This window comes from Hemiscyllium ocellatum, chromosome 41, assembly GCF_020745735.1.
Source record: "Hemiscyllium ocellatum isolate sHemOce1 chromosome 41, sHemOce1.pat.X.cur, whole genome shotgun sequence".
Taxonomy (NCBI): domain Eukaryota; kingdom Metazoa; phylum Chordata; class Chondrichthyes; order Orectolobiformes; family Hemiscylliidae; genus Hemiscyllium; species Hemiscyllium ocellatum.
In genome coordinates this window covers 3,828,614-3,854,203 of record NC_083441.1, presented here as the reverse complement: position 1 = coordinate 3,854,203, position 25,590 = coordinate 3,828,614, and the positions used below count along the sequence as shown (strand labels likewise).

At 50.9% G+C, this 25,590-nt stretch overlaps 1 protein-coding gene across 1 annotated transcript; it reads left to right on the top strand.

Moving 5' to 3' along the window:
• The first annotated feature begins 1,200 nt into the window (after window positions 1-1,200).
• On the top strand, window positions 1,201-25,068 carry nfatc2ip (nuclear factor of activated T cells 2 interacting protein). The gene is made up of 9 exons (XM_060853525.1): window positions 1,201-1,282; window positions 2,433-2,573; window positions 3,003-3,081; window positions 4,306-4,441; window positions 5,171-5,260; window positions 5,422-5,605; window positions 6,188-6,332; window positions 9,749-9,861; window positions 24,649-25,068. The coding sequence occupies exons 1-9, from the start codon at window positions 1,271-1,273 to the stop codon at window positions 24,814-24,816; spliced, it is 1,068 nt and encodes a 355-aa protein (XP_060709508.1). The 5' UTR covers window positions 1,201-1,270; the 3' UTR covers window positions 24,817-25,068.
• Window positions 25,069-25,590: the final 522 nt, after the last annotated feature.

The following is a 25,590-nucleotide window of genomic DNA, read 5'->3' as shown; positions in this document are numbered from 1 at the left end:
GGGATCTCAGCTTTCCAGCAGTCCTTCCCTTTTCTGGGTGCTGCCGACTCAATGCTTTCTCTCTCCACTGAGGAAAGGTTAACCCTGATTTCTCTCTCTCCACTGAGGAAAGGTTAACCCTGATTTCTCTCTCTCTCCACTGAGGAAAGGTTAACCCTGATTTGTCTCTGCTCACTGAGGAAAGGTTAATCCTGATCTCTCTCTCTGCCCACTGAGAAAAGGTTAATCCTGATCTCTCTCTCTGCTCACTGAGAAAAGGTTAATCCTGATTTCTCTCTCCACTGAGGAAAGGTTAACCCTGATTTCTCTCTCCACTGAGGAAAGGTTAATCCTGATTTCTCTCTCCACTGAGGAAAGGTTAATCCTGATTTCTCTCTCCACAGAGGAAAGGTTAACCCTGATTTCTCTCTCTGCTCACTGAGGAAAGGTTAACCCTGATTTCTCTCCACACTGATGAAAGGTTAACCCTGATTTGTCTCTGCTCAGTGAGGAAAGGTTAACCCTGATCTCTCTCTCTGCTCACTGAGGAAAGGTTAAACCTGATTTGTCTCTGCTCACTGAGGAAAGGTTAACCCTGATTTCTCTCCACACTGAGGAAAGGTTAACCCTGATTTCTCTGCCTACGCTGTTGAATCCTGTTCCTGTCCCTGATTGACAGCATCAGCAGTTCCTTCCTCGCTGAGAGGCGCTGGAGCGCTGGGAACAGCTAAAGGCGGAGCGGTAAGAGACAGGGGAGGCGGGGTTTAGGGGGGCGTCCAACCAATGGGGGAGAGATAAACTGGTGGGCCAAAACGATGGACGGCGCTGCCAACCAACCAGAGGAAGGTCTCGGGACGACGGGCCAACCAGGAAAAGGGGGCGGGGTGTGAAGCTTTGATAGACAAATGAGGTAAACAATCGGATCAGGGAAGAGGCGGGACAGGACCTTGAACGCTGAGCTCAGACCAATAAGCAAAACGTGGAGGTGCCCGCCACGTGACCGCTGACACAGCCGGGCCGGGAGAGTGATTGGACAAAACACGGTCAGGAGGCGGAACCACCGGGATGGGGCGGGGTCGCACGGGCCGAGGGGCGGGGGCGGAGGAGGGCGGGACGTCAGGTAAGGCAGGCGGCATGACCAATCGGAAGGAGGTTGAGGTAGGCGGGAAACTAGGATGACATGGGGTGTGGTCCAATCAGTCGCCGGGGTGTGGGGAGAGGGGTGTTGACTGGCAGGTCGCCCGGCCAATAGGAGGAGGAGACGCGGACCGGGGCTCCGTTTGTAAGGAAAATGGCGGCGAAGGTGAGGACGGAGAGAATTAGAGTTTGTGTGTGAGTGATACACCCCCCCCCCCCCCCCCCCACAGACCCTTCCTGTCCCTGTCCCCCCCTCCCACAGGCCCTTCCTGTCCCTGTCCACCCCTCCCACAGGCCCTCCCTGTCCACCCCCCCCACAGACCCTTCTTGTCCCTGTCCCCCCCCAGACCCTTCCTGTCCCTGTTCTCCCCCCCCACAGGCCCTTCCTGTCCCTGTCCCCCCCCCCCCACAGACCCTTCCTGTCCTTGTCCCACCCCCCCACAGGCCCTTCATGTCCCTGTCCACCCCTAGACCCTTCCTGTCCCTGTCCACCCCCCCCACAGACCCTTCCTGTCCTCGTTGCCCCACGCCCCACAGACTGGGAGGGAGACTGGAATTGTACCCAATATGCTAAAAGTGGCCCCACCCATGTCCTCTAACAGCCGTAAGTTGACCTCCCAAATCAATGTTATGCCCAATGAAGGCAAGTGTGGCAAAGGTTTTCTTCACCGGCCTGTCTCCCTGCGATTCCACTTCCAAGGAACTCTACACCTACACCCCTCGGTCTCCTTGTTTGGCAACATTCCTCAGAATAAAAAGTGAGGTCTGCAGATGCTGGAGATCAGAGCTGAAAACGTGTTGCTGGTTAAAGCACAGCAGGTCAGGCAGCATCCAAGGAACAGGAAATTCGACGTTTCGGGCCAGACATTTTCCTGATGAGGGGCACTGGCCCGAAACGTCGAATTTCCTGTTCCTTGGATGCTGCCTGACCTGCTGTGCTTTAACCAGCAACACATTTTCAGCAACATTCCTCAGAACCTGAACATTTACTGGATTAATCATGCCCTGGTTTGCCCTACCAAACTGCAGCAAATCTCAATTTTTTTCAATTAAATTCTATCTACCACTTCTTTCTAGTTGGCCTGTTTGATCAATTGTCCCATTTTTCTGTCGTACTGATTGTGAAGGTGCGTGTTGGCTGTGTTGGTGTGAGCACGTGTTAGTGTTGGGGCCTGTCAATATTGGTGCGTTTAGGTGCTGGCAAATGTTGGTGTCAGGGCATGTAGGCGCTGGTGTGTGTCGGTGCTGATGCGTTTTGGTCGGTGCGAGCACGTGCCGGTGCTGGTCCTAATTGTCTTGTTCTCATCTGTCTTCAGCAAAATGTCAGCAGTGACAGTGACAGTGACAGTGAGCTGGAGCTGATCGATTGCCCTCGTCGTGTCCGCCAGCCCCGCGTCAAACATCGCAGGATCCTCGATAGTGCCAACGTACTAACTGTCCCCATTTACACCGGACGGGTAAGTCCCTCGTGCAGGCACTGCCCCTCACCCCCCAATCGGGTGTCGCACTGTTGATATTTGCCACAACAATCTCTCCCCTAATCCCCCACCCCCGTCGTAGTCTTTCGGCATACCCTCTCTTCCCCATCCTGGATTGCACCTCTCCCATTGTCCCTATCAGGTTTGATGCAGCAACTCTCTGTCCAGCAAGTTGCTGACAGACAAGGGGACCTTTGCTGTTGAGCTCTGGGCTCTCCCCTCTGCACCATTCGGTGTGGCAATGCTGTCACTTTTAAGAAGGCCATTATGTCATAAGCTTTTATTTGAAGATAGAACGTAAAGACAGAGGTGTCGAAGAGTCTAGATGAAGAATGGGAGGGGAGTGGCCAGTTCTCCCAGTTTGGGTGTCGTCTCGTTTGTTTTCAGCTATCGCCCCTCTCCCCCCAGGTCAGCCGCACGTTGACTCTGTACCAGGAGAATCCCGAAGAGGTGGACCGGGTTTTCCAGCGTCTGGGGCGGGAGGCTGGTAAGTCATTTTGGCGGTTGTTGGGGTGTGGGAGAGGCTGGGGGCCCCCTACCGCAAACCTAGTCCCCTCTCACCATCAATCCAATCCCCCCTTTCTCCCCAACAACACACTCGCTGACCGTAGATCCAGTTCCCCCAGCCAACAACACCCCCCGGCACAGTGAACCCAGTTTCCCCCCCCCCCCACACCGTAATCCCAGTCCCCTCCCACCCAACACCCCCCACAGTACACCCTGTCCCCTCCCAACCTGTCACCCCCACAATAAACACAGTCGCCTCCCATCCCAACACCCCTCCTTCATGAGCCCTGTCTTTCCTCCCCACCCCCATCCTGACAACACCCTCCACCATAAATCTAGTCCCCCCCCCACCCTGCCGACATCACTCAATGTAAACGCAGTTGCCCCACTGTAAACCTCGTCCCTTCCTGACAACACCCCCACTGTAAACCCAGTATCTCCCTCGACAACATACTCCAAACGATAAATCAGATCCCTCCTACCGTAAACACAGTCCTCCCCACCCGACAACACTCCCCCACACCATAAAACCAGTCCCTCCCACCGTAAACCCAGTCCTTCACCCCCCCAACAATACCCTCACCGTAAACCCAGTCCCTCCCCAAGAATACCCCCTACCGTAAACACAGTCCCCTTCCTCCAGAAACCCAGTGTCCCACTCTTCCACCCACCCTAAACCCAATCATTGTTTTTCCCACCTCAAACAGGTAAACCCCCCCCCCCCCCCCCCCCCAACCACAACCACCACCAAATTAGCCTTGGTGAGCTGTTGAACTGCAGGAGTCTTCACTGTTCCCTTCTCGTTTGTGTCTGTCTCCGGGCTGCAACATTTGGGCCTCGCCACCCCACCCCGCATCCACTCGAGCCCCGACCCCATGGTTCAGATCAATCTGCCTCCGTTTTCCGGCCATTGCCCCCAATACCCTGCTTAGTCTTCTGCGGCAGACCCTGCACTAAGGTGTTGGACAGAAGGGCCTCAACCCCAGGGGAGTTGCAGTTGTGTATAACTGGGCATTTGGGGGGAGGGAAAACGGATGTGCGGGAGGGGGATGGGATGGGTTGGGCTTGTTCCCAATCGGTTCGAAACCCCACTTGCTGATTTCCCAACCTCTCCACACACACACACACACCCCTCCCCAATCTTCTCAACAGCCCACGCCCTGGGGTGACGGTCTGACTGTTTCGCCCCCTCCTCCTCCCCCAGATTCCGAGGATGATCCAGATGAAGACAGCGCGTCAGAGAGTAGACAGGATAGGAAAAGGAAACGGCCGCCCCCACGGGCCCAGGGGAGGTGCCTGCACTCTGACTCGGAGCAGGATGAGGATCTGAATCTGAGTGTGTAAGGACTTGGGGTTCACCCATCAGACACAGCCGCTCCCTTTCAGTGCACCTCTCCACAGGTCTGTCTCCCTGTCCCTCCCCTCATGTCGCTATCTCCCTCCCTCACTGTCTCTCTCCCTCTCTTCTTGCTCCAGTCTCTATCCTGACTGGCCCATTCCACACATCCATCTCTCGCTCTGCCTTCCTGATGGCTGTGTGTCTGTCCCCATGTTCGTGTTCCTCCTCATTCCCGTCCCCCCGCTGTCTGTGCTCACATTCTTGGAACCCCTCCAGTAGTCTGTCCCCACTCTCTGGGCCCCCCCCCCCCCCCCCTCCTGAAGTCTGTTCTCATGCTTTGGGTTCCCCTGCACCATGGACAGATTGTCCCCACTGTCTGGGGTTCCCCCGATTATCCCCCCCCAGCAGTTTGCCCACGCACTGGTTCCCCCCCACCCCGGCAATCTGTCCCCATGCTCTGGGCTCTTCCCCCACCCACCCCTGCCCCTTAGCAGTCTGTCCCCACTTTCTGGGTCACGCCCTGGCTCTCTTGCCCGCTCGCAATTTCTCTCTCTCTCTGTTGCTGTAACGCTGTATCCTGCACTCTGTTCTGTCATCCTGATTCCTTTTTTTATGATATGATCAGTCTGTGTAACAAGCAAAAATAATGCTTTTCGTTGCATATGGGTAGATCTGACAACAGTAAATCAATCTATCTAACGCATGCTGTGGTCTCTGTTTGTGTTGACAGCTCCAGTGGTCATAGGGACCGATCGCCTTCTCCACCCTCCACGCCCACCACACACTCCCAACAGACGAGGCGAGCTTGCATGGCGATAAGGTACTGCTCCCTCTCTGGCGTGAACCTGCAGAGGTTCCTGCCTTTGCCCCTATCTGTGTTTCTGAATCGAATCCTCTCTTACTCTCCTTTCTCGTTCGCTTGCCCTCTGTGAATCTCACTGTGTTTACATAAGGCTCTGTCCCTCTCTCCCTGTCTCTCAGGAAAGCCGACAGGAACCTGAAGCAGCTCGAAGATTTCCACTCCAGCCCTGTGAAGACCAAGGTGCAGCATGAGTCTGAAGACGTGGTGCTGGTGGGTGTGTTACCAACTGTTACCCCCACTCCCCGAGAGATTACAATCAAGGTCCGGTATCGAGGACAAATCTACCGAGTGCCGATGAGGGTGGTGAGTGACTTAGTCTTCTTCACTTCTCACATCCCTGTGTTAATCCCCAAACAAATCCCATTGCCCTGCTCTCTTTCCCCACAGCGTTGTATCAATCTCCAAACTAATCCCACTGCCCTGCTATCACCATTTCCCTCTCCATTGCCCTGTATTAATCCCTGAACTAATCCCACTGCATTACTCTTTCTCTCTCCATTGCCCTGTATTAATCCCTGAACTAATTCCATTGCCCCACTCACTCCTACATCAATCGCCAATGTAATTCCCTTGCCGCACTGTGTGCCCAGAACCCTTTATCATTTGTGGAACTAAAAATCTCCTTTGTCTTGGCACTCCTGTTTCCTTTCTTCTCCTGTTTTCTCCCCCTCTCCTCAAGCTCTGTCTTCCATCCGTCTCATTCCTTCCCTGTCCCGCCCTGTTGCTCTCATTCTCACTACATGTTCCTTCTTCCCACACATCCATCTATCCCTCACTCTTCCTCCTCTCTCTCCTCCTTTCTGTCCTCCTCTCTACATCTGCTGTGCTGACTTACTGTCTCTCTCAACCTCTCCTGCCTCCTCCTGCCTTCTCTCCCCCACACAGACAGACCCTCTCCAGAAGGTGACGGACTATCTGTCAGGCCGCCTGGGGGTCACTGCTGATCGAATTCTCCTCCTTCAGAAGGACGTGGAGGTGCTGTGTACGGAGACCCCTGAGTCTCAGAACATCGGTGTGGCAGACATTCTCGGTGAGTTCTCAGGGAGGGCAGGGGATGGTTTGACTAGTATCTAACTTGAGAGGAAGGGGAGAGAGAATTATGTCCCAGTGTAGTGGGAGGAGAGACAGAAAGACTTCCTGGTGTAAGGTGCGGAAGGGACAGGATGACGTCCTGATGTTGGGGGGGAAGAGACAGGAAGGTGTCTCGGTGGGGAGGGATGGGGGTAGGGATCTGAGCGCATCCCGGTGGGGAGGGATGGGGGTTGGGATCTGAGCGCATCCCGATGGCGGGGGATGGGGGTAGGGACCTGAGTGCGTCCCGGATGGGGGGATTTGGGGGGGGGGCGGGAGAGGAGGGACTGGAGCACGTCCTGGATGGGTGGAAGGAGGGACTGGAGCATGTTCCCGGTTGGGGGATGGAAGGGGGAGGGACTGGAGCACGTCCCGGTTGGGGGGAATGTGGGTAGGGACTGGATCACATCCCGGTTAGGGGGATGGGGGTAGGTACTGGAGCGCGTCTCGGTTAGGGGTATGGAAGGTAGGAAGGAGGGACTAGACCGCGTCCCGGTGTGGAGGGGGTCGGGACTGGAACGCACCCTGGTTGGGAGGATGGGGGATGGGGGTAGGGACAGGAGCATGTCCCGGTGTGGAGGGGAGGGGAGGGGGAAGGAGGGACAGTAGTGCGTCCCGGTGTGGAGGGGAGGGGGAAGGAGGGACAGTCGCGCGTCCCGGTGTGGAGGGGAGGGGGAAGGAGGGACAGGAGGGCATCCCGGCGCGGAGGGGTGGGGCAGGAGGGCGTCCCGGCGCGGAGGGGAGGGGCAGGTGCGTGTCCCGGTGCGGAGGGGAGGGGGAAGGAGGGGCAAGAGGGAGTCCCGGTGCGGAGGGGAGGGGCAGGAGTGCGCGTCCCGGTCTGGTGGGGAGGGGCAGGAGGGCGTCCCGGTGCGGAGGGGTGGGGCAGGAGGGCGCATCCCGGTGCGGAGGGGAGGGACAGGTGCACGTCCCGGTGCGGAGGGGAGTGGGAAGGAGGGACAGGAGGGCATCCCGGCGCGGAGGGGTGGGGCAGGAGGGCGTCCCGGCGCGGAGGGGAGGGGGAAGGAGGGGCAAGAGGGCGACCCGGTGCGGAGGGGAGGGGCAAGAGGGCGTCCCGGTGCGGAGGGGAGGGGCAGGAGTGCACGTCCCGGTCTGGTGGGGAGGGGCAGGAGGGCGTCCCGGTGCGGAGGGGAGGGGCAGGAGTGCGCGTCCTGGTGCGGAGGGGAGGGGCAGGAGGGCGTCCCGGTGCGGAGGGGAGGGGCAGGTGCGTGTCCCGGTGTGGAGGGGAGTGGGAAGGAGGGACAGGAGGGCATCCCGGCACGTAGGGGTGGGGCAGGAGGGCGTCCCGGAGGGGAGGGGCTGGAGGGCGTCCCGGTGCGAAGGGGAGTGGGAAGGAGGGGCAGGAGGGCATCCCGGCGCGGAGGGGTGGGGCAGGAGGGCGTCCCGACGCGTAGGGGATGGGCAGGAGTGCGTCCCGGAGGGGAGGGGCTGGAGGGCGTCCCGGTGCGGAGGGGAGTGGGAAGGAGGGGCAAGAGGGTGTCCCGGTGCGGAGGGGAGAGGCACGTGGGCGCGTCCCGGTGCGGAGGGGAGGGGCAGGTGCATGTCCCGGTGCGGAGGGGAGGGCAGGTGGGCGTTCCGGAGGGGAGGGGCAGGAGGGGGTCCCGGGGCAGGAGGGGGTCCCGGCGCGGAATGGATGGGCAGGAACGCGTCCCGGAGGGGAGAGGTTGGAGGGCGTCCCGGTGGGGCAGGACGGCGTCCCGGCGCGGCGGGGAGGAGAAAGGAGGGGCAGGAGGGTGTCCCGGTGTGGAGGGGAGTGGGAAGGAGGGGCAGGAGGGTGTCCCGGTGTGGAGGGGAGTGGGAAGGAGGGGCAGGAGGGCGTCCCGGTGTGGAGGGGAGGGGCAGGAGGGCGTCCCGGTGTGGAGGGGAGGGGCAGGAGGGCGTCCCGGTGTGGAGGGGAGGGGCAGGAGGGCGTCCCGGTGTGGAGGGGAGGGGCAGGAGGGCGTCCCGGTGTGGAGGGGAGGGGCAGGAGGGCGTCCCGGTGTGGAGGGGAGGGGCAGGAGGGCGTCCCGGTGTGGAGGGGAGGGGCAGGAGGGCGTCCCGGTGTGGAGGGGAGGGGCAGGAGGGCGTCCCGGTGTGGAGGGGAGGGGCAGGAGGGCGTCCCGGTGTGGAGGGGAGGGGCAGGAGGGCGTCCCGGTGTGGAGGGGAGGGGCAGGAGGGCGTCCCGGTGTGGAGGGGAGGGGCAGGAGGGCGTCCCGGTGTGGAGGGGAGGGGCAGGAGGGCGTCCCGGTGTGGAGGGGAGGGGCAGGAGGGCGTCCCGGCGTGGAGGGGAGGGGGAAGGAGGGGCGTCCCGGCGTGGAGGGGAGGGGGAAGGAGGGGCAGAAGCGAGTCCCGGCGTGGAGGGGAGGGGGAAGGAGGGGCAGGAGCGAGTCCCGGCGTGGAGGGGAGGGGGAAGGAGGGGCACGAGCGAGTCCCGGCACAGAGGGGAGGGGGAAGGAGGGGCACGAGCGAGTCCCGGCGCGGAGGGGAGGATGAAGGAGGAGGAGGGGCAGGAGGGCGTCCCGGTGCGGAGGGGAGGGGCAGGTGCGTGTCCCGGTGCAGAGGGGAGTGGGAAGGAGGGGCAGGAGGGCGTCCCGGAGGGGAGGGGCAGGAGGGTGTCATGGCGTGGAGGGGGAAGGAGGGGCAGGAGCGAGTCCCGGCGCGGAGGGGGATAGGAGGGGCAGGAGCGAGTCCCGGCGCGGAGGGGAAGGGGAAGGAGGGGCAGGAGTGCATCCCAGTGTATTGGAGGAGAGGGGGGAAGGAGGCACAGGAGCGCGTCGCAGTGTAATGGTAGGGAGGGGGTGGGAAAGGGGGACACGAGCGCATCTTGGTGTGGAGGGGGGTGAGGAGGGATGGGTCCAGGTTCAGCTGTAAGGCAGTCAACCCATTCTCATCCCATCCCGTGTTACAACAAAATCACGGAGGAGCAGCACCATGTCAGCTGATGTTAGAACCAGCACGCGCTTTAAATGTTGGAACTTCCGAAACCATGTCCCCAGTTCGTCAGTGGCCTTACAGCCAATTTGTGTTATCGAAATATGCCTTCTAGCAGGATGGCTTGTACTTGGGTGAGCCTCTTGAAGCATCCTAATTTTCAAGCCATCGGGCTTAATGCGGGAAAGTGTGACAAGCGTAGGTCATAGTATATTTTTGGTGCATTCTTGGTAGGCTGAAGGGCCAAATTTGGGTTATATGATTCACACAGGAGCCACATGCACATGTGTGCGCATTCCTCACACATGGACTGTCATGTACCCATAGCCAGCTCTGCATGCAGGCAGGCATGGACACGCGTGCACACATACCCACACTCACTATCCAATTCCCTCGTCTTCCCCCATTTAGGATTGGACGGGAGTTGACTCTGCGCTCTGTTTTCAGATTGCTTTGTGATGTCTGAATACCCTGCACAGCCCACCGATGATCAGGACAAGATCTGCCTGCGTGTACGGGGAGTGGAGAAGAACTCGTTCCTGGACATCACCATCGGGAAGGTGAGCGTGGAGGGTGGGGCTGAGGTGCAAGAGAACACTGCATTGTTCAGGCAAAGACCCTAATAGCAGGGGAACACCATCCATTACACTTTGTCCAACAGCCACTTGGCAAGAGTGATCACAACAATATGTTCTATCATTATAGAGAATGGATAGCTGGAAACTGGAACAAAACTACTGCACTGGCTGAGGATGTCAATCAGATTCCAGTTCGTAATTCATTCCTAAGTGGCTATTATTTTATATAAACCACTCCGTAGCTCTTCAGTTCGATTCTAGCCAGTAACACACTCCCCAGTAAACATTTTGATACAGGATCATGGAATAGTACAGCATAAGAACAGGCCCTTCAGCCCAGCATGTCTTTGCAGAGCAGAGCTAATCCCAGCTGCCTGCATGTGGTCCAGTTCCCTGCGTTAACATGTCTGTCGAAATGGCTCTTAAACATTGCTATTGTATCTGCTTCACCCACTTCCCCTCTCACGCTCTGTGTTTTTAAAAAAGAAATACTTTGCTCTTCCATCTCTTTTAAATATTTATGTCCTTACCTTATACCAAACTCTAATGTTTGACGTTTTCACCCTGCTAATAAGACTCCAACTATCCACCCTATCCGTGCCTCTCAATTTTGTACATTTCTTTTAGGCTGCCCCTAAGCCTCTGATGCTCTAGCGCAAACAATCCCAAATTTGTCCAATCTCTTCTTTACAGTGAATATATTCCAATCCAGGCAACATCCTGGTAAACTCTTGCATCCTGTTCAAAGCCTCCACACCCTTCCCACAGTATGGTGACTAGAACGTGTCTCAATCCTCCATAGGTATGGTCAAACTAAACTCTGATGCTGCAGAAACGAGACCTGTCAACATTACGCTCAGCGTTCCCGACTGAAGGCAAGCATGTCGTATGCTGTCCTTCCCCTTATCTACTTGTCTCCACTTTTTCGGGGAGATGTGGGCTTGCACCCCAAGGTCCCTCTGTGTATCCATTCTCTTTAGAGTGCTGCTATTTACTGTATACCTTCCTGTTGCATTTCCCCTCCCAAAATGCATCAAATTAAATCGCGTCTCTCATACCTCTGCCCAGTTTTCAAACTGATGTCGGTACTGCTATATTTTTTGATAACCTGTTAATGGACCAGGCCAGACCCCCCCCTCAAAACATTTTCAGAAAGTAGCCTAACTTTGCTAGCAGGTGTTTTGTGGATATTCTGGGAGTGATACAGTGGGCTCAACCACTCAGTTTTAAACAAAACAACAGAATTTATTTACAAGGTTACTGAATGAAACAAACGAAAGAGAAGAGAATACCAAATAACCTCACCAATCCGAGAAAGCAACATATTATCCCAGAATAATGATGCTGTTCCCAATACTTGCAACAAAAATCAAGCACAGGGTCTTACAGGAGAGAACTCCGAGAAAGAGAGAGGAGGATCAGCATGGACCTGTTTCTTTGGACCAGGCAGCTTTTGCAACACCTGCCTGGCTGCGTTCAGTGAATAGCCAGACCAAACCAAACCAGAGTGAACCTGATAAAAGCAAATTACTGCGGATGCTGGAATCTGAAACCAAAAGAGAAAATGCTAGAAAATCTCAGCAGGTCTGGCAGCATCAAGAAGTGACGTTTTGCCAAGAGTCATAGAGATGTATGGTATTGAAGCAGACCTTTCGGTCCAACTCGTCCATGCTGACCAGATATCCTAAAGTAATCTAGTACCATTTGCCAGCACTTGGCCCATATCACTCTAAGCCCTTCATATTTATGTACCCATGCAGATGCCTTTTCAATGTTGGAACTGTACCAGCTTATACCACTTCCTTTGGCTGCTCATTCCATGCATTCTCCACCCTCTAGGAGAAAGTGAGGACTGCAGTTATTGGAGATCAGCTGAAAAATATGTTGATGGAAAAGTGCAGCAGGTCAGGCAGCATCAAAGGAGCAGGAGAATCAACGTTTCGGGCAGAAGCCCTTCTTCAGAAAGAAGGGCTTCTGCCCGAAATGTCGATTCTCCTGCTCCTTTGATGCTGCCTGACCTGCGTTTTTCCAGCAACACATTTTTCATTCTCCACCCTCTGCCTGACTCTCACATCGGACAGGAAGAGCACATCACTCTTTTAAAGGCCATCTTTTCATTTTAAGAATGTATAGATCCAGAAAATAGCTGCTGGAGATGGTCATTGCCTGACCTTTGTGTGGCACGAATGTTACTTTCCACTTCTTGGCCCAAACCTGGATATTGTCCAGATCTTGTTGCATTTGAATATGGGCCTACTTTAATATCTGAGGAGTTGTGAATGGTCTGAATGTTGTGTAACAAGATCTGGACAATATCCAGGTTTGGACTAAGCGACAAGCAATATTTGTGCCGCAGAAAGACCAGGAAATGACCATCTCCAGCAGCTCGAACAATTCTTGTGTGGTCTGCAAACTTATCAAACAATAGGGGACCCTTGTGGAACGCCATTGGTCACAGCCCTCCAGTCTTCGGGGACCTCACTAGTGACAAAATATTTCTGTCCAGGTCCCAGCCATTTCCTTCCTTGTCTCCCTCAGCATCCTGGGATAGATCCCATCAGGGATGTTTTTCGAGATTTCCACGTTTTTCATTGACATGTCCTTCCCTAACATTAGCATCGGCTGTGTCCTTCTCCTTCTTCTTGAATACCAATGCCAAGTAATCATTAAGGAGGTCACCCACTTCCTTTGGCTCCTTTGTCCTTGCGTGGACCTACTCTTCCACCCCCTCGCCCGACTAGCACCTCACTCCTAATATGTGCCAAAAACGCCTTTGCATTCTCCATAATCTGAATTGTTCAGGGCATTTCATGGCCTCTTCTAGCCCTCTTAATTTTCAGTTCTTTTCTACTTCCTTTATACTCTTCGGGGCCCTTGCTTGATTTCAGTGTCCGAAACCTTGCATATGCTTCCTTTTTCTTTTTAACTAACCTTTCAATTTCTCTTGTCATCTAAGGTTCCTGATTCTTGCCATCCTTACCTCTCATGTTCACAGGACACACGTCTGTCCTGAACTCTGATCAACCTGTCTTTAAAAGATCCAGATGTCAAAGAGTTATAGAGTCTTACAGCATGGAGACAGGCCCTTCGGCCCAGACTGGTCTAGGTTGACCAAAATGCCCATCCAAACTAACCCCGTTTCCCTGCACTTGGCCCATAGCCTTCTAATCCTTTCATTTATTTATCCAAATGCCTTTTAAATGATGTTCATGTACCTGCATCGAAGAGTGTGGTGCTGGAAAAGCACAGCCGCTCAGGCAGCATCCGATGAGCAGGAGAGTCTAGTTTCAGGCATAAGCTCTTCTTCCCAATGCCTCTGCCTCCGCTGCATCCGCTCCCCAGAGGACCAGTTCAACCACAGAACATCCCAGATGTCGTTGTCCTTCGAAGATTGCAATTTCCCCTCCCACAATGCCGTTTCTCCTAGTTAATGTACCAGCGTCAACCATTTCTGCTGGCAGCTCATTCCAGATGCGGAGTATCCTCTGTGTTTTTAAAAAGTTCCTTTCTATTCTTTCCCCTCTGACCTGAAAATGAAGCTTTCCAGTCCTCGATTCCCCAACCTTGGGACAAAGATGGAGTGTATCCCTGCCCCTCACAATCTTATCCACTTCTATAAGATTCCCCCTCCGTCTTGTACGTTCTTAAGAAAAATGTCCTAGCTTGTCCAACATCATCTTCTAACTCGGATTGTTGAGTTCTGGCAACATCCATGTAAATTTCTTCTGCAGTCTTTTCAGTTTAATAACATTCTTCCTGTAGCAAGGTGACCAATACTGAACCCAATACTCCCAAGTGCAACCTCACTGTCACTCTGTACAACTGCAACATAACTTCTCAATTTCTGTATTCAATGCCCTGACTGAAGGCCAGTGTGCCAAAGCTGCCTTCACTGCCCTGTCTACCTGTGACTCCACTTTCAGAGAACAGTGTACCTGAACTCCAAGGTTGCACTACACTCCTTAAGGCTGTACCATTCACCATGAAACTCTGACCTTGATTTGACATTCCAAAGTGCAAGACGTTATCGATATTAAACTCCATTTGGCATTTCTTGGCCCACTTGCCCAGCTGATCAAGGCCCTGCTGCAATTTCTGGTAACTTTCCTGGCTGCCCATGATATCACCTACTTTAGTGTCATCAGCAAACTCACTAATCATGCCATTCCCATCCACATCATTGGTATTTGATGTGCATTTATCCTCCGTTTCCCTCCCCCTCTCTAATTTCTCCCGTTCGTCCCTCATAATGTTCTTGAGTTGAAGTACTCATGGCAACATTTTTTAACCTTATCCATAACTATCTTAAAACTTCAGTAATTATGATCGCTGTTCCCACAACACTGAAATGTCGATCACCTGGCCAGGCTCATTCCCCAGTACGCTGTCTGGTTGTACTATCTATGTACTGTTTCAAGAAACCCTCCTGAATGCACATAAGAAATTCTGCCCCATCTCAACCACTGGCAGTAAGGGCGTCCCAGTTAATAATCTGGGAAATTCAAACTCCCCTCGATACAACTCTTGTCTATGTATCTGTTCCTCTATTTCATGCTGGCTATTGGGAGGTCTATAGTATAAACCCCATCAGTGTTTGCACCTTTCTAACTCGTAAGGTCTGTCCGTACGACCTCGCTGGATGAGTCCTCTGAGGTGTCCTCTCTTATTACAGCTGTGGCATTCTTCTCTATCGGTAATGCTGCTCCCCCATGGCTTTTACCGTCCACCTCTTCACTCTCTACCTCACCTGAAACACCGAAACTCTGGAATGATGACACTGCCCATTCTGTCCTACTCGGCCAAGTTTCAGTAACGGGGTAAAAACAATGACTGCAGATGCTCGAAATCAGAGTCTAGATTAGAGTGGTGCCTGTATTCCTAATGAAGGGCTTTTGCCCGAAATGTCGATTTTACTGCTCCTCGGATGCTGCCTGACTTGCTGTGCTTTTCCAGCACCACTCTAATCTAGCCTCAAGTTTCGGTAATGACTGTCTCATTCTACTCCCCCGTACTAGTCCAGGCTCGAAGCTCATCTGCTTTACCTGTTGTAGTCCTTGCATTAAAATGAACACCCTTCAGCCCTCCAGTCCTGCTGTGTTCATCAACCTGGCCCTGCCTGTTCGTGCTGTCAGACCTTCCTGACTCAAGATCGACCTTCTCTGACACCCCCGATGCTGTCTTGCACGCCCCTTCTATCACACTAGCAGAAACTCTCCCAGTTGGCATTGGCAAACCCTTTTACATGGATATTTGTGACCCTTCAGTTTGTGGACCATTCGGTCCAACTTGTCCACGGCAGCCAAACATTCCAATCTGACCTAGCCCCATTTGCCATCATTTGGCCCATACCCCTCCAAACCATTTCTATTCATGTACCCATCCAGATCCCTTTTAAATGCTGCAATTGTACCAGTCTCCACGACTTCCTCCTGCAGCTCGTTCCATATATGCACCACCCTCTGCGTGAAAATGTTGCCCCTTAGGCCCCTTTTAAATCTTCCCCTCTCACCTGAATCCTATGCCCTTGAGTTCTGGACTCCCCATCTTTGGGGGAAACACCTTGGTTATTCACCCTATCCATGCCCTTCATGATTTTATAATCATCAGTAAGGTCGCCACTCAGCTTCTGACGCTCCAGGGGTGTGACCTGTCCTTGTTTGCATTGGTGGATACCCAATGACACAGAAATCTGAAGCCCTCTCTCGTGCGTCAGCTCTTGAGCCAAGCGCTCAACTGTATTACCTTTCTATTCCCAGCCTCACTAGCGCATGGCTCAGAGAGTAATCCCAAAATTATAACCCGAGAGCTCCTGCTTTTCAACTTTCTGCAAACTCCCTAAATTCCCTTTGCAGGACCACCTCTGGCTGTCTGCCTGGGTCATTGATACCAATATAAACCCCAATCACTGGCTGCTCACCCCTTCCCTTTCAGAATATCCTGTGCCCACTCAGCGATGCCCTTGATACCAGAGAGGGAACACTGCAATCCTGGCATCTCCCTCAGGGCCACAGAGCAGAGAATGTTACAGTGTAGTACAGGCCTTTCCGCCCTTGATGTCGTGCGAATTCTGTGAACCAATCTGAAGCCCATCTAACCTGAACTATTCTATTTTCATCCATGTGTTTATCCATTCACAATTTAAACGTCCTTAAAATTGGCGTGTGGGCTACTGTTGCAGGCAGGGCATTCCATGCCTTTACTACTCCGAGTAAAGAAACTGCCTCGGACATTTGGCCCATATCTATCATCCCTCAGTTTAAAGCTCTGTATCCTCATGCTAGCCATCCACACCTGCACCAAACTTTGTGTCCTCTGCAAATTTACTAACTCATCCTTCTACGCCCTCGTTCTATGCCAGCCATAACTATCTTGAGAAAAACGGCTGTCACTGTCCACCCCAGCTAACCCTCTGATGATTTTAATTAAGTCACCTCTCCACCTTCTTCTCGCTAACGAAAACAGCCTCAAGTCTCTCAGCCTTTCCTCATAAGACTATCCCTCCATCCCTCGTATATCTCCTGTGCACCCTTTCCAAAGCTTCTATATCCTTCCTATGTAATGCGGTGACCAGAACTGTGCACAATACTCCAAGTGCGGCCACACCAGAATTTTGTACCGTTGTAGCTTGACCTCGTAGCTCTGAAACTCGGTCCCTCTACCAATTAAAGCTAACACACCATATGCCTTCTTAACCCTGTCAACCTGGGTGGCAACTTTTAGGGATCTATGTACATAGACACACAAATCTCTCTGCTCATCTACACTATCGCCCAGTACTCTTTATTCCTGTTGCTCCTTCCAAAGTGAATCCCCTTAAACTTTTCCGCATTAAACTCCACATGCCACCCCTCAGCCCAGCTCCACAGCTTATCTATGTCCCTCTGTAACCTGCAACATCCTCAGCACTGTCCACAACTGCGCCAAACTTAGTGTCATCCACAACTTTACTAACCCATCCTTCTACACTCTCATCCAGGTCATGACGTGTAAAAATGAAGAACAGTAGTGGCCCTAAAAAGATCTTTGCACTACAGTAGAAATGTCTCTCTGTGGCCCTGAACGGAGAGTCCCGTATCAATACTGCTTGCCTGCACTTTGAACCCCTTACTGTCAATCAGTGGTTAGCACTGCTGCCTCACGGCGCCAGAGAGCCAGGTTCAATTCCCGCCTCAGGCAACTGTCTGTGTGGAGTTTGCACATTCTCCCCATGTCTGTGTGGGTTTCCTCTGGGTGCTCTGGTTTCTTCCCACAGTCCGAAACTGGCCACGCTAAATTGCCTGTAGTGTTAGGTGAAGGGGTAAATGTAGAGGGATGGGCCTGGGTGGGTTGCTCTTCGGAGGGTCAGTCTGGACTTGTTGGGCTGAAGATAAGTAATCTAATCTAATCATGGTGCCACTGACTTGCTGCTTTCCCCTAAGAGGACATTCTGCCTTTTCAACAATATCCAAAATGGTATACTTGTTAGAGAGGGGAATGGCCACAGGGACTCCTGCATTGCCTGCCCGCACTTTGCGTCCTCCTGGTGCTCACTAAGCTAGAATCAGAATCATCATAGAATCCCGACAGTGTGGAAACAGGTCCTGTAGCCCAAGTCCACGCCGACCCTCCAAAGAGTAACCCACCCAGACCTATTTCGCTATCCTATTATCCTATATTTACCTTTAAACCATGCACCTAACCTACACATCCCTGAACACTATGGGCAACTGAGCATGGCCAATTCACCCTAACCTGCACATCTTTGGGCTGTGGGAGGAAACCGGAGCACCCGGAGGAAACCGGAGCACCCAGAGGAAACCCATGTAGACATGGGGAGAATGTGCAAACTCCACACAGACAGTTGACCGAGATGAGAATCAAACGTAGGTCCCTGGCGTTGTGAGGCAGCAGCGCTAACCACTAAGCCACCATTCTGCCCACTTCTGTATCTGTGTTTGACTCTTCCTGACGCTAAACGTGCTGTCCACACCATTCTCAGCCTCATGGCTGCCCCACAGTGAGTCCAGCCATAGCTCCTGGCATTCCATTCAGCCAATCTGGACACACTTCCTGTACTCGTCACCGTGGAGACTGGGAGTGGCTCTGATCTTCCTGCAGGAATATTCCACAGGGACGAGTTCTCCTGCTGTTCTCCACCTTGGCAACTGCAAATGTTAAACTGAGAATCAATTTGTGAGAAACAAAGCTCACTCACTTCAATAATTTCAGTCCGAGACAAAATCTGAATCAGCAGTATTTAACTCTTGCAAGAGGGTGTGAAGTCCACTGTCTCTCCTCACAAGGACTCTCACACTGAATGCAACAAATACTTGATAATTATATAATTTGGTTCCTACATTTTTTTTTTAGTTTCATTGCTCCCCCCCTGTTTACAACCTCCATTTCCCTAAGACCGGTACTCATTACTCCTGTTTATCTCTTGTCTTATCCGGCCTTGTCTGTGACAAAATGCTTATTTCTGGCCTCTCAAGGCCGTTTGACCTCATCCTGCTGTGGATTATTGTTAGGCACATCCTTGCCTGACCATTATCTACTCCCTCCATCTGCTCCTTTCCTCACAGCACCTTATCACTAAGCCTTTTTAATTGGGGTTTGTTCCTGTGTTTCTGTAAAAGTGGGAAACAGATGTTTATACCTACTGTTTATACAGGCGTCTCTAGTTTAACTGCCTCTCTTCACAGCATCGTATCTAGTGCCTGTATTTCTACCATTGTTTTGCAGTCCCGTTTCTTTCTTGCATACATTTTTAGCTAATACAAAAAGAAACAATTATGCATTTCCTCCACATAGTTTCCATTCTTGTTGACTCAGCTCTTGGCTGAAACAATTACACACTGGTGTCAGTTCATTTACTTTGTATAAGCAATTATATTTGCAGAAGTAATGTTAATTTACGTATATCCCACAAATTCCACAACCTTGTCCGCTTCTCACTAAAATCTGATTTCTCACTCTGTTTGCTGGGAACAAAGAACCAATCAGTCACAAAAATAAGTGGCTTAATGCTCCATCTCCCTACAGCTCCTATTCGCTCAGTCTGCAGCCCTGGTTCTGAAGCAGTCAGTACACTTACCTTTTAAGCTGGATTCAGTTCAGCTCTGCTGTGCTCTCTGTGCAGCTCTAACTGACCTCTGGCCAGGTCCCCATTCCTCAGCTAGTTATTAGCATGCTGTGTGCTGTGTACACCCCATGATCAGACTGCAGGCTGGAACTCCCTCCCCAATGTATGGTTAACATATAAACTACTCAATGAGAGTACAGTCTGTCATGTATTCCCCAGTATTTGTGGCTTTATATATAATCCCCTCAAGTACACTGGTCGTTCCTCTTTGTTTTTCTCGCTTTAATCCCGTCTATCAGAATATGGACTGTAACTGACTCCCCAGTCTCTTGTATGTAAACCCCTTCCATTGCAGTCTAGTCTATAACATGCTGCCCAGTATTTGTTGTCTTAACAATAAACCGTTTGACCAGAATGCACTGTTTGACACTGTTATGTGTCTGTCGCATCTGGGATTCTGCCAGGTGCACCGGTTTTCTCCCACATTCCAAGTTAGGGTGGATTGACCATGCAGTATTGTCCCAAGGATAAAGAACATTTACAGCCCAGGAACAGGCCCTTCGGCCCTTCAAGCCTGTGCAGATCCAAATATGCTGGCTAAACCTGTTGGTCGATTTCTAAGCGTTTGTATCCCTCAGCTCCCCACCTACTCATGTACCTGTCCAGCCGCATCTTAAATGAATCTACCGTGCCTGCCTCTACCACCTCTGCTGGCAACGCATTCCAAACACCCACCACCCTCTGTGTGAAGTACTTGCCGCGTGTATCCCCCTTAACCTTTTATCTTGAAAGCATGACCTCTGGTTATTGAATCCTTCACCCTGGGGAAATAGCTTGTCTCTATCCACCCTGTCTATATACTCCATGATTTTGTAAACCTCAATCAGGTCCCCCCTCAATCTCCTTTTTTTCTCTAGTGAAAATAAAACTAACCTACTCAACCTCTCTTCATAGCTAACACCTTCCATACCAGCCAAACATCCTCATAAATCTTCTCTGCACCCTCTCCAAAGCGTCCACGTCCTTTTGGTAATGTGGCGACCAGAACTGTACACAATATTCTAAATGCGGCCGAACCAATGTCTTGTACGTTTTTAACAATACTTGCTAGCTCTTATACTCAATACCCCATCCGATGAAAGCAAGCATACTATAGGCCGCCTTGACCACTCTATCCACCTGTGCAGTAACCTTCAGGGTACAATGGACCTGCACTCCCTGATCTCTCTGCCCATCAACTTTTCCCAAGGCTCTTCCATTCATTGTATAATCCGTTCTAGAATTGGACTTGCCGAAATGCATCACCTCCCATTTGTCTGGATTGTTAGCCATCTGCCACTTTTCCGCCCAACTCTCCAGTCTATCTATATCCTCCTGTATTCTCTGACAGTCCCTTATGCTTTCTGCTACTCCACCAATCTTTGTCATCTGCAAACTTGCTGATCATACCAACAGTGTCCTTTTCTAGATCATTTATGTATATTACAAACAGCAATGGTCCCAATACTGACCCCTGTGGAACACCACTGGTCACCTTTCTCCTTCAACAATTACTGTCTCTTGTTGCTCAACCAGTTCTTTACCCTCCTAGCTAGAACACCCTGCACACAATGTGACTTCGCTTTCTCCATTAGTCTACAATGGGGAACCTTATCAAATGCCTTAAAGTCCATGTATATGACATCAACGGCCCCTCCTTCATCTAACAACTTGGTCACTTCCTCAAAGAACTCTATTAAGTTGGTAAGGCATGATCTCCCCCGCACAAAACCGTTTTGCCTGTCACTGATTAACTCATTCTTTTCTAATTATAAATATATCCTATCTCTTAGTATCCTACCCAGCAACTTCCCCACCATCGACATCAGGCTCACTGGTCTGTAGCTACCCTGAATATCCCTAAAACCCTTCTTGTACAGGGGGACAACATAAGCTACCCTCCAGTTCTCTGGCATCTCACCGGTATTTAAGGATGCCACAAAGATATCTGTCAGCCCCCAGCTATTTCCTCTCTCTCTCCTCCCTCAGTGACCTGGGACAGATCCCATCTGGTCCTGGGGATTTGTCCACCTTAATAACCGCTAGCATACCCAACACATATCCCGTTGTGCCCGAGGATGTGCAGGGAAGGTGGACTCGGTGTAGTTGATGTGGGGTTTTGGGGATTGCGTGGATCTATGTGGGATGCTGTTTGGAAGGTAGGTGCAGACTCAATATGCTGTGCTGTAGGGTTTCTCTGATACAGTGCAGTCTGCAACTCGTAGAACATAGCACAGTACAAGCCCTTTGCCCCTCCATGTTGTGCTAATCTTTTATCCAACTCTCAGATCAAACTAACCTACATACCTTACATTGTATTGCCATCCATGTGCCTATCCAAGAGTCGCTTAAATGTCCCTAATGTATCTTGAATCAACTACCACCACCAGCAGTGCATTCTACACACCCACCACTCTCTGTAAAGAACCCTACCTCTGACATCTCCCCTTAACCTTCCTCCAGTCACCTTAAAATTATGCCACCTCATGATAGCCATTTCTGCCCTGGGGAAAATGTCTCTGGCTAGCCACTCCACCTATGCCTCTCATCATCTTGTTCCCCGTCTATTAAGTCACCTCCCATCCTTTTTCACTCAAATGAGGAAAGCCTGATCTCACTCGATCTTTGATCCTAAGACATGCCCTGCAGTCCACACAGCATCCTAGTAAATCTCCTCTACATCCTCTCTAAAGCTTCCACATCTTTCCTAGAATGAGGCGTCAAGAACTGAACACAGTATCCCAAGTGTGGTTAACCAGGGCTTTATGGAACAGCAGCATAACCTCGCGACTCTTAAACTCAATTCCCCTGCTAATGAAAGCAAATGCCTTCTTAACAACCCTATCAACTTGGGTGACAACTTGGAGGCATCCATGAATGTGGACCCCAAGATCTCACTCCATTCAAATTTGACCTTCCAAAGTGAATCACTTTACACTCTTCCAGGTTGAACTCCACCTGCCACTTCTCAGTCCAGTTCTGCATCCTATCAATGTCCCGTTGCAACCGACAACAACCCTCCAAACTATTTACAACTCCACCAACCTTTGTGTCATTGATAAACTTACTAACCCATCCTTCGACATCCTCAGCCAGGTCATTCATAAAAATCACAAAGAGCAGAGGTCCTAGAACAAATCCCTGCAGAACACCACTGTTCACCAAGCTCCAGGCTGAATACTTTCCACCTACCACCACACTGTCTTCCATGGTCCATCCAATTCTGTACCCAGACAGCAAAATTTTCCTATATCCTATCGTCCTTACTTTCTGAATGAGCCTTATCAAACGCCTTGCGAACACCACATCCACTGCTCTACCTTCATCGATGTGTTTTGTCGCATCCTCACATAATTCGTTAAGGCTTTTGAGGCATGACATGCCCCTCACAAAACCATGCTGACTATCTCTAATAAAACTGTGTTTTTCCAAATAATCATAAATCCAGTCTCGCAGAACCCTCTCCAATAATTTGCTCATCACCGACATAAGACTGGCTGGTCTGTAATTCCCAAGGTTATCCCTAATCCCTTTCTTGAACAAGGGAATAGCACTTGCCAATCTCCTGTGGACAGTGGCGATGATCTCTGCGTCCTCAAAGGCACAGCAATCCTCTTCTCTCACTTCCCATAGAGGTATATCTCATCTGGCCCAGGGGATTTCTCTATCCTTGTGTTTTTCAAAAGTTTCAGCACATCCTCCTTCTTAACATCAACTTGTTCGACCTGTTTCGTGGTGTCATCACAACCAACAAGGACCTCTTACAATACTGAAGCAAAGTATTTATTAAGCACTTCCCCTACCACCTCTGACTCCAGGCACATATTTCCTCCACTTTCCCTCATCGGCCGTACCCTCAATGTGACCATCATCTTGTTTCTCACGTAGTGTAGAATGCTTTGGGGTTTTCTTTCATCCTATCTGTCAAGCTATTCTTCAGTTCTTTCCTGGCTACCGTATATACCCTCAAACCCTATCTGATCCTTGCTTCCTGAACCTTAGGTAAGCTTCCTTCCTTCCTTCCTCTTGACTAGATATTCCACATCCCTAGTAACCCCAGGTTCTATCAACTTACCATTCCTTCCTTGCCTATTCCACACTACCAGCATATGCTCCCTAAACAAACTCTACATTTCTGTTGTGCCTTTCCCTGAGGACATCTGTTCCCGATTTCGGTGTCCCAGTTCCTACTGAATAGCATTATAATTCCCCCTCCCCCAATCAAATACTTTCCTACATCGTCTGCTCCTATCCTCTCACTAAGTATAGGAGTTGTGATCACTATCACCTAAATGCTCTCCCACTGAGAGATCTGTCACCTGGGTCATAGCCAAGCACCAATTCAATATGGCCTCCCCTCTAGTCGGCCAGTCTACATTTTGTGTCCGAAACCATTCCTGGATGCCCCCAGACAAAAAACTGCTGCATCCAGACTATTTGCACTAAGGAGGTTCCAGCCAATATTAAAGGTTTTGAAGTCACCAATGACAACAACCCTGTTACTTCTGCACATTTCTAAAATCTGCTTCCCAATCTGCTCCTTCATAATCTCAGGGGGTGGGGGTGGGAGTGGGGGCGTCGTGTCATTCGCAAGGATTTTTTTGATTTCTATGTCAACTCCTTAATCAGCATACAGTCTGTGACACTCTCTCCAGTATTTGTTTTATATGTCATCAACCACTTCATGAGTGTAACACTCTGCCCATAATTTTATAAACAGTCCTCTCAATCAGAGCATTATCTCTAACTCACCCCCCACTACATGTGTTGTATATCAACCTCTGAGTGTAGTCTGTCACTCACTCCAGTCCATGTTTTTATATATAATCCCCTTGATCAGTGCAGTCTGTAACTTGCTAGTATGCATTACTTTGTGCTGAACTCCTCTATCACAATGTACACTGTAGCACATTTCCCTCTGTATGTTGTTTTCTATGTAAATCCTGTGATCACAGTGCAGACTGTAACTCCCTCGTCCACTAAATATTGTTTAATACATCAAACCCTTGGTCGAAGTATTGCTCCCTCTTCTGTGTTGTTTTAGGTATAAGCCTCAGTGCAAACAGTGCCACAATACTTCAGTCCCCAGAAAATGGTTTTATCTGTTTAACCCCCTTGATTAGCGCTAAGTCTGTACCGCACTCCCTAGTATATGTTCAACATAAATCAGTCCAGTCTGTAAAAGACTCCCAGTTATTGGTTGTTTCATAAAACATGTGATTAGAGTATACCTGTATCACACTGCCCAGTTTAAAGTTATTTTATACATAAACACCTTTGTTGGGTTGCAGTCTCTAACTCACTCCAATTTATATTGTTTCATATATAAACCCTTTGATCAGAGTGCAGTGTGTAACTAACTCCCCAGTCTCTGTTGTTTGACGTATAAACCCTTCATCAGAGTGCAGTGTGCAACTCCTTCCCAGTCAATATTGTTTAATATGTATTGCCCTTGGACAGAGTGCAGTGTGGTTTTTTATGTATATATACCACCATATATATTCCCCTTCAGTCAGAGTGCAGTGTGTAATTCACTCCCGTCTCTTTTTTATAATGCATAAACCTTTCGATCAGAGTGCAGCAGATAACTCACTCTCCAGTCTGTTGTTTTCTATTTTAGCCCCTCGATTGGAGAGCTGTCTGTAAGTTTGTTCTCTGTTTTGACACAGACTGAGTCATTGAAGAGACTGATGGAGGATTACAAAGAGCGGATGGCTCTACAGCGATGCCGACTGACTTTCCACTTTGACGGTGCCGAGCTATCGGAGAGCAGCACTCCCCAGGACAACGAGATGGAGAATGATGATGTGATCGATGTCTGGATATGCTCCTCCTGAATGTCACGCTGGGAACGCTGTCAGGGAAGAGAGCTCGGTGTGGGGCTGAGGGATGTATCACACATGTTGAATCCTGCCCCAGATTGTGACAGTTCCTACAGTCAAATAGCAGCCATACTCTGGCTCCCTCTGTTGTGTTCAGACTGAACTCTTCTGTTTGTAACTAATTGTACAGAGCTTTGATCAACCCAATTATGTGCAGCATATTGTCCTTTTTTGTAAAAAGAAATGTCTTGGTTTGCTCCTACAAAATTGCTCCTGTCCTTTTTTTAAACTGAAGCTCTCTCTTCTGTTAAATTGAAGGTAAGGCTCCATTATCTCTCAGGCCCATGCTGTATGCACGCACACAAACCCCACATTGAATATATCAATGCATTCACTCACCAGGTGCTCCGGTTTCCTCCCACAGTCCAAAGCTGTGCAGGTTAGATTAACTGGCCATGCTAAATTACCCGTAGTGTTAGGTGCATTAGTCAAAGGGAAATTGGACTGGGTGGGTTACTCTTTCGAGGGTCGGTGTGGACTTGTTGAGCCAAAGGCTCTGTTTCCACACTGTAGGGAGTCTAATCATGTTGAGATTTTAAAACACTAAAGCTCCATGTAACAATCCCTGATGTCTAATTAACACAGGGCATTCACACATCTTGGTCAGTCTCAGGACTCACCTTCCCCTGACATTGAGAGGCTCCAATTTCAAACATGGTATTGGAAGCAGATACTGTGGGAGCAGGACATAGCCACAGGGGATTGGGATGATTCTTCATATGGATGTTA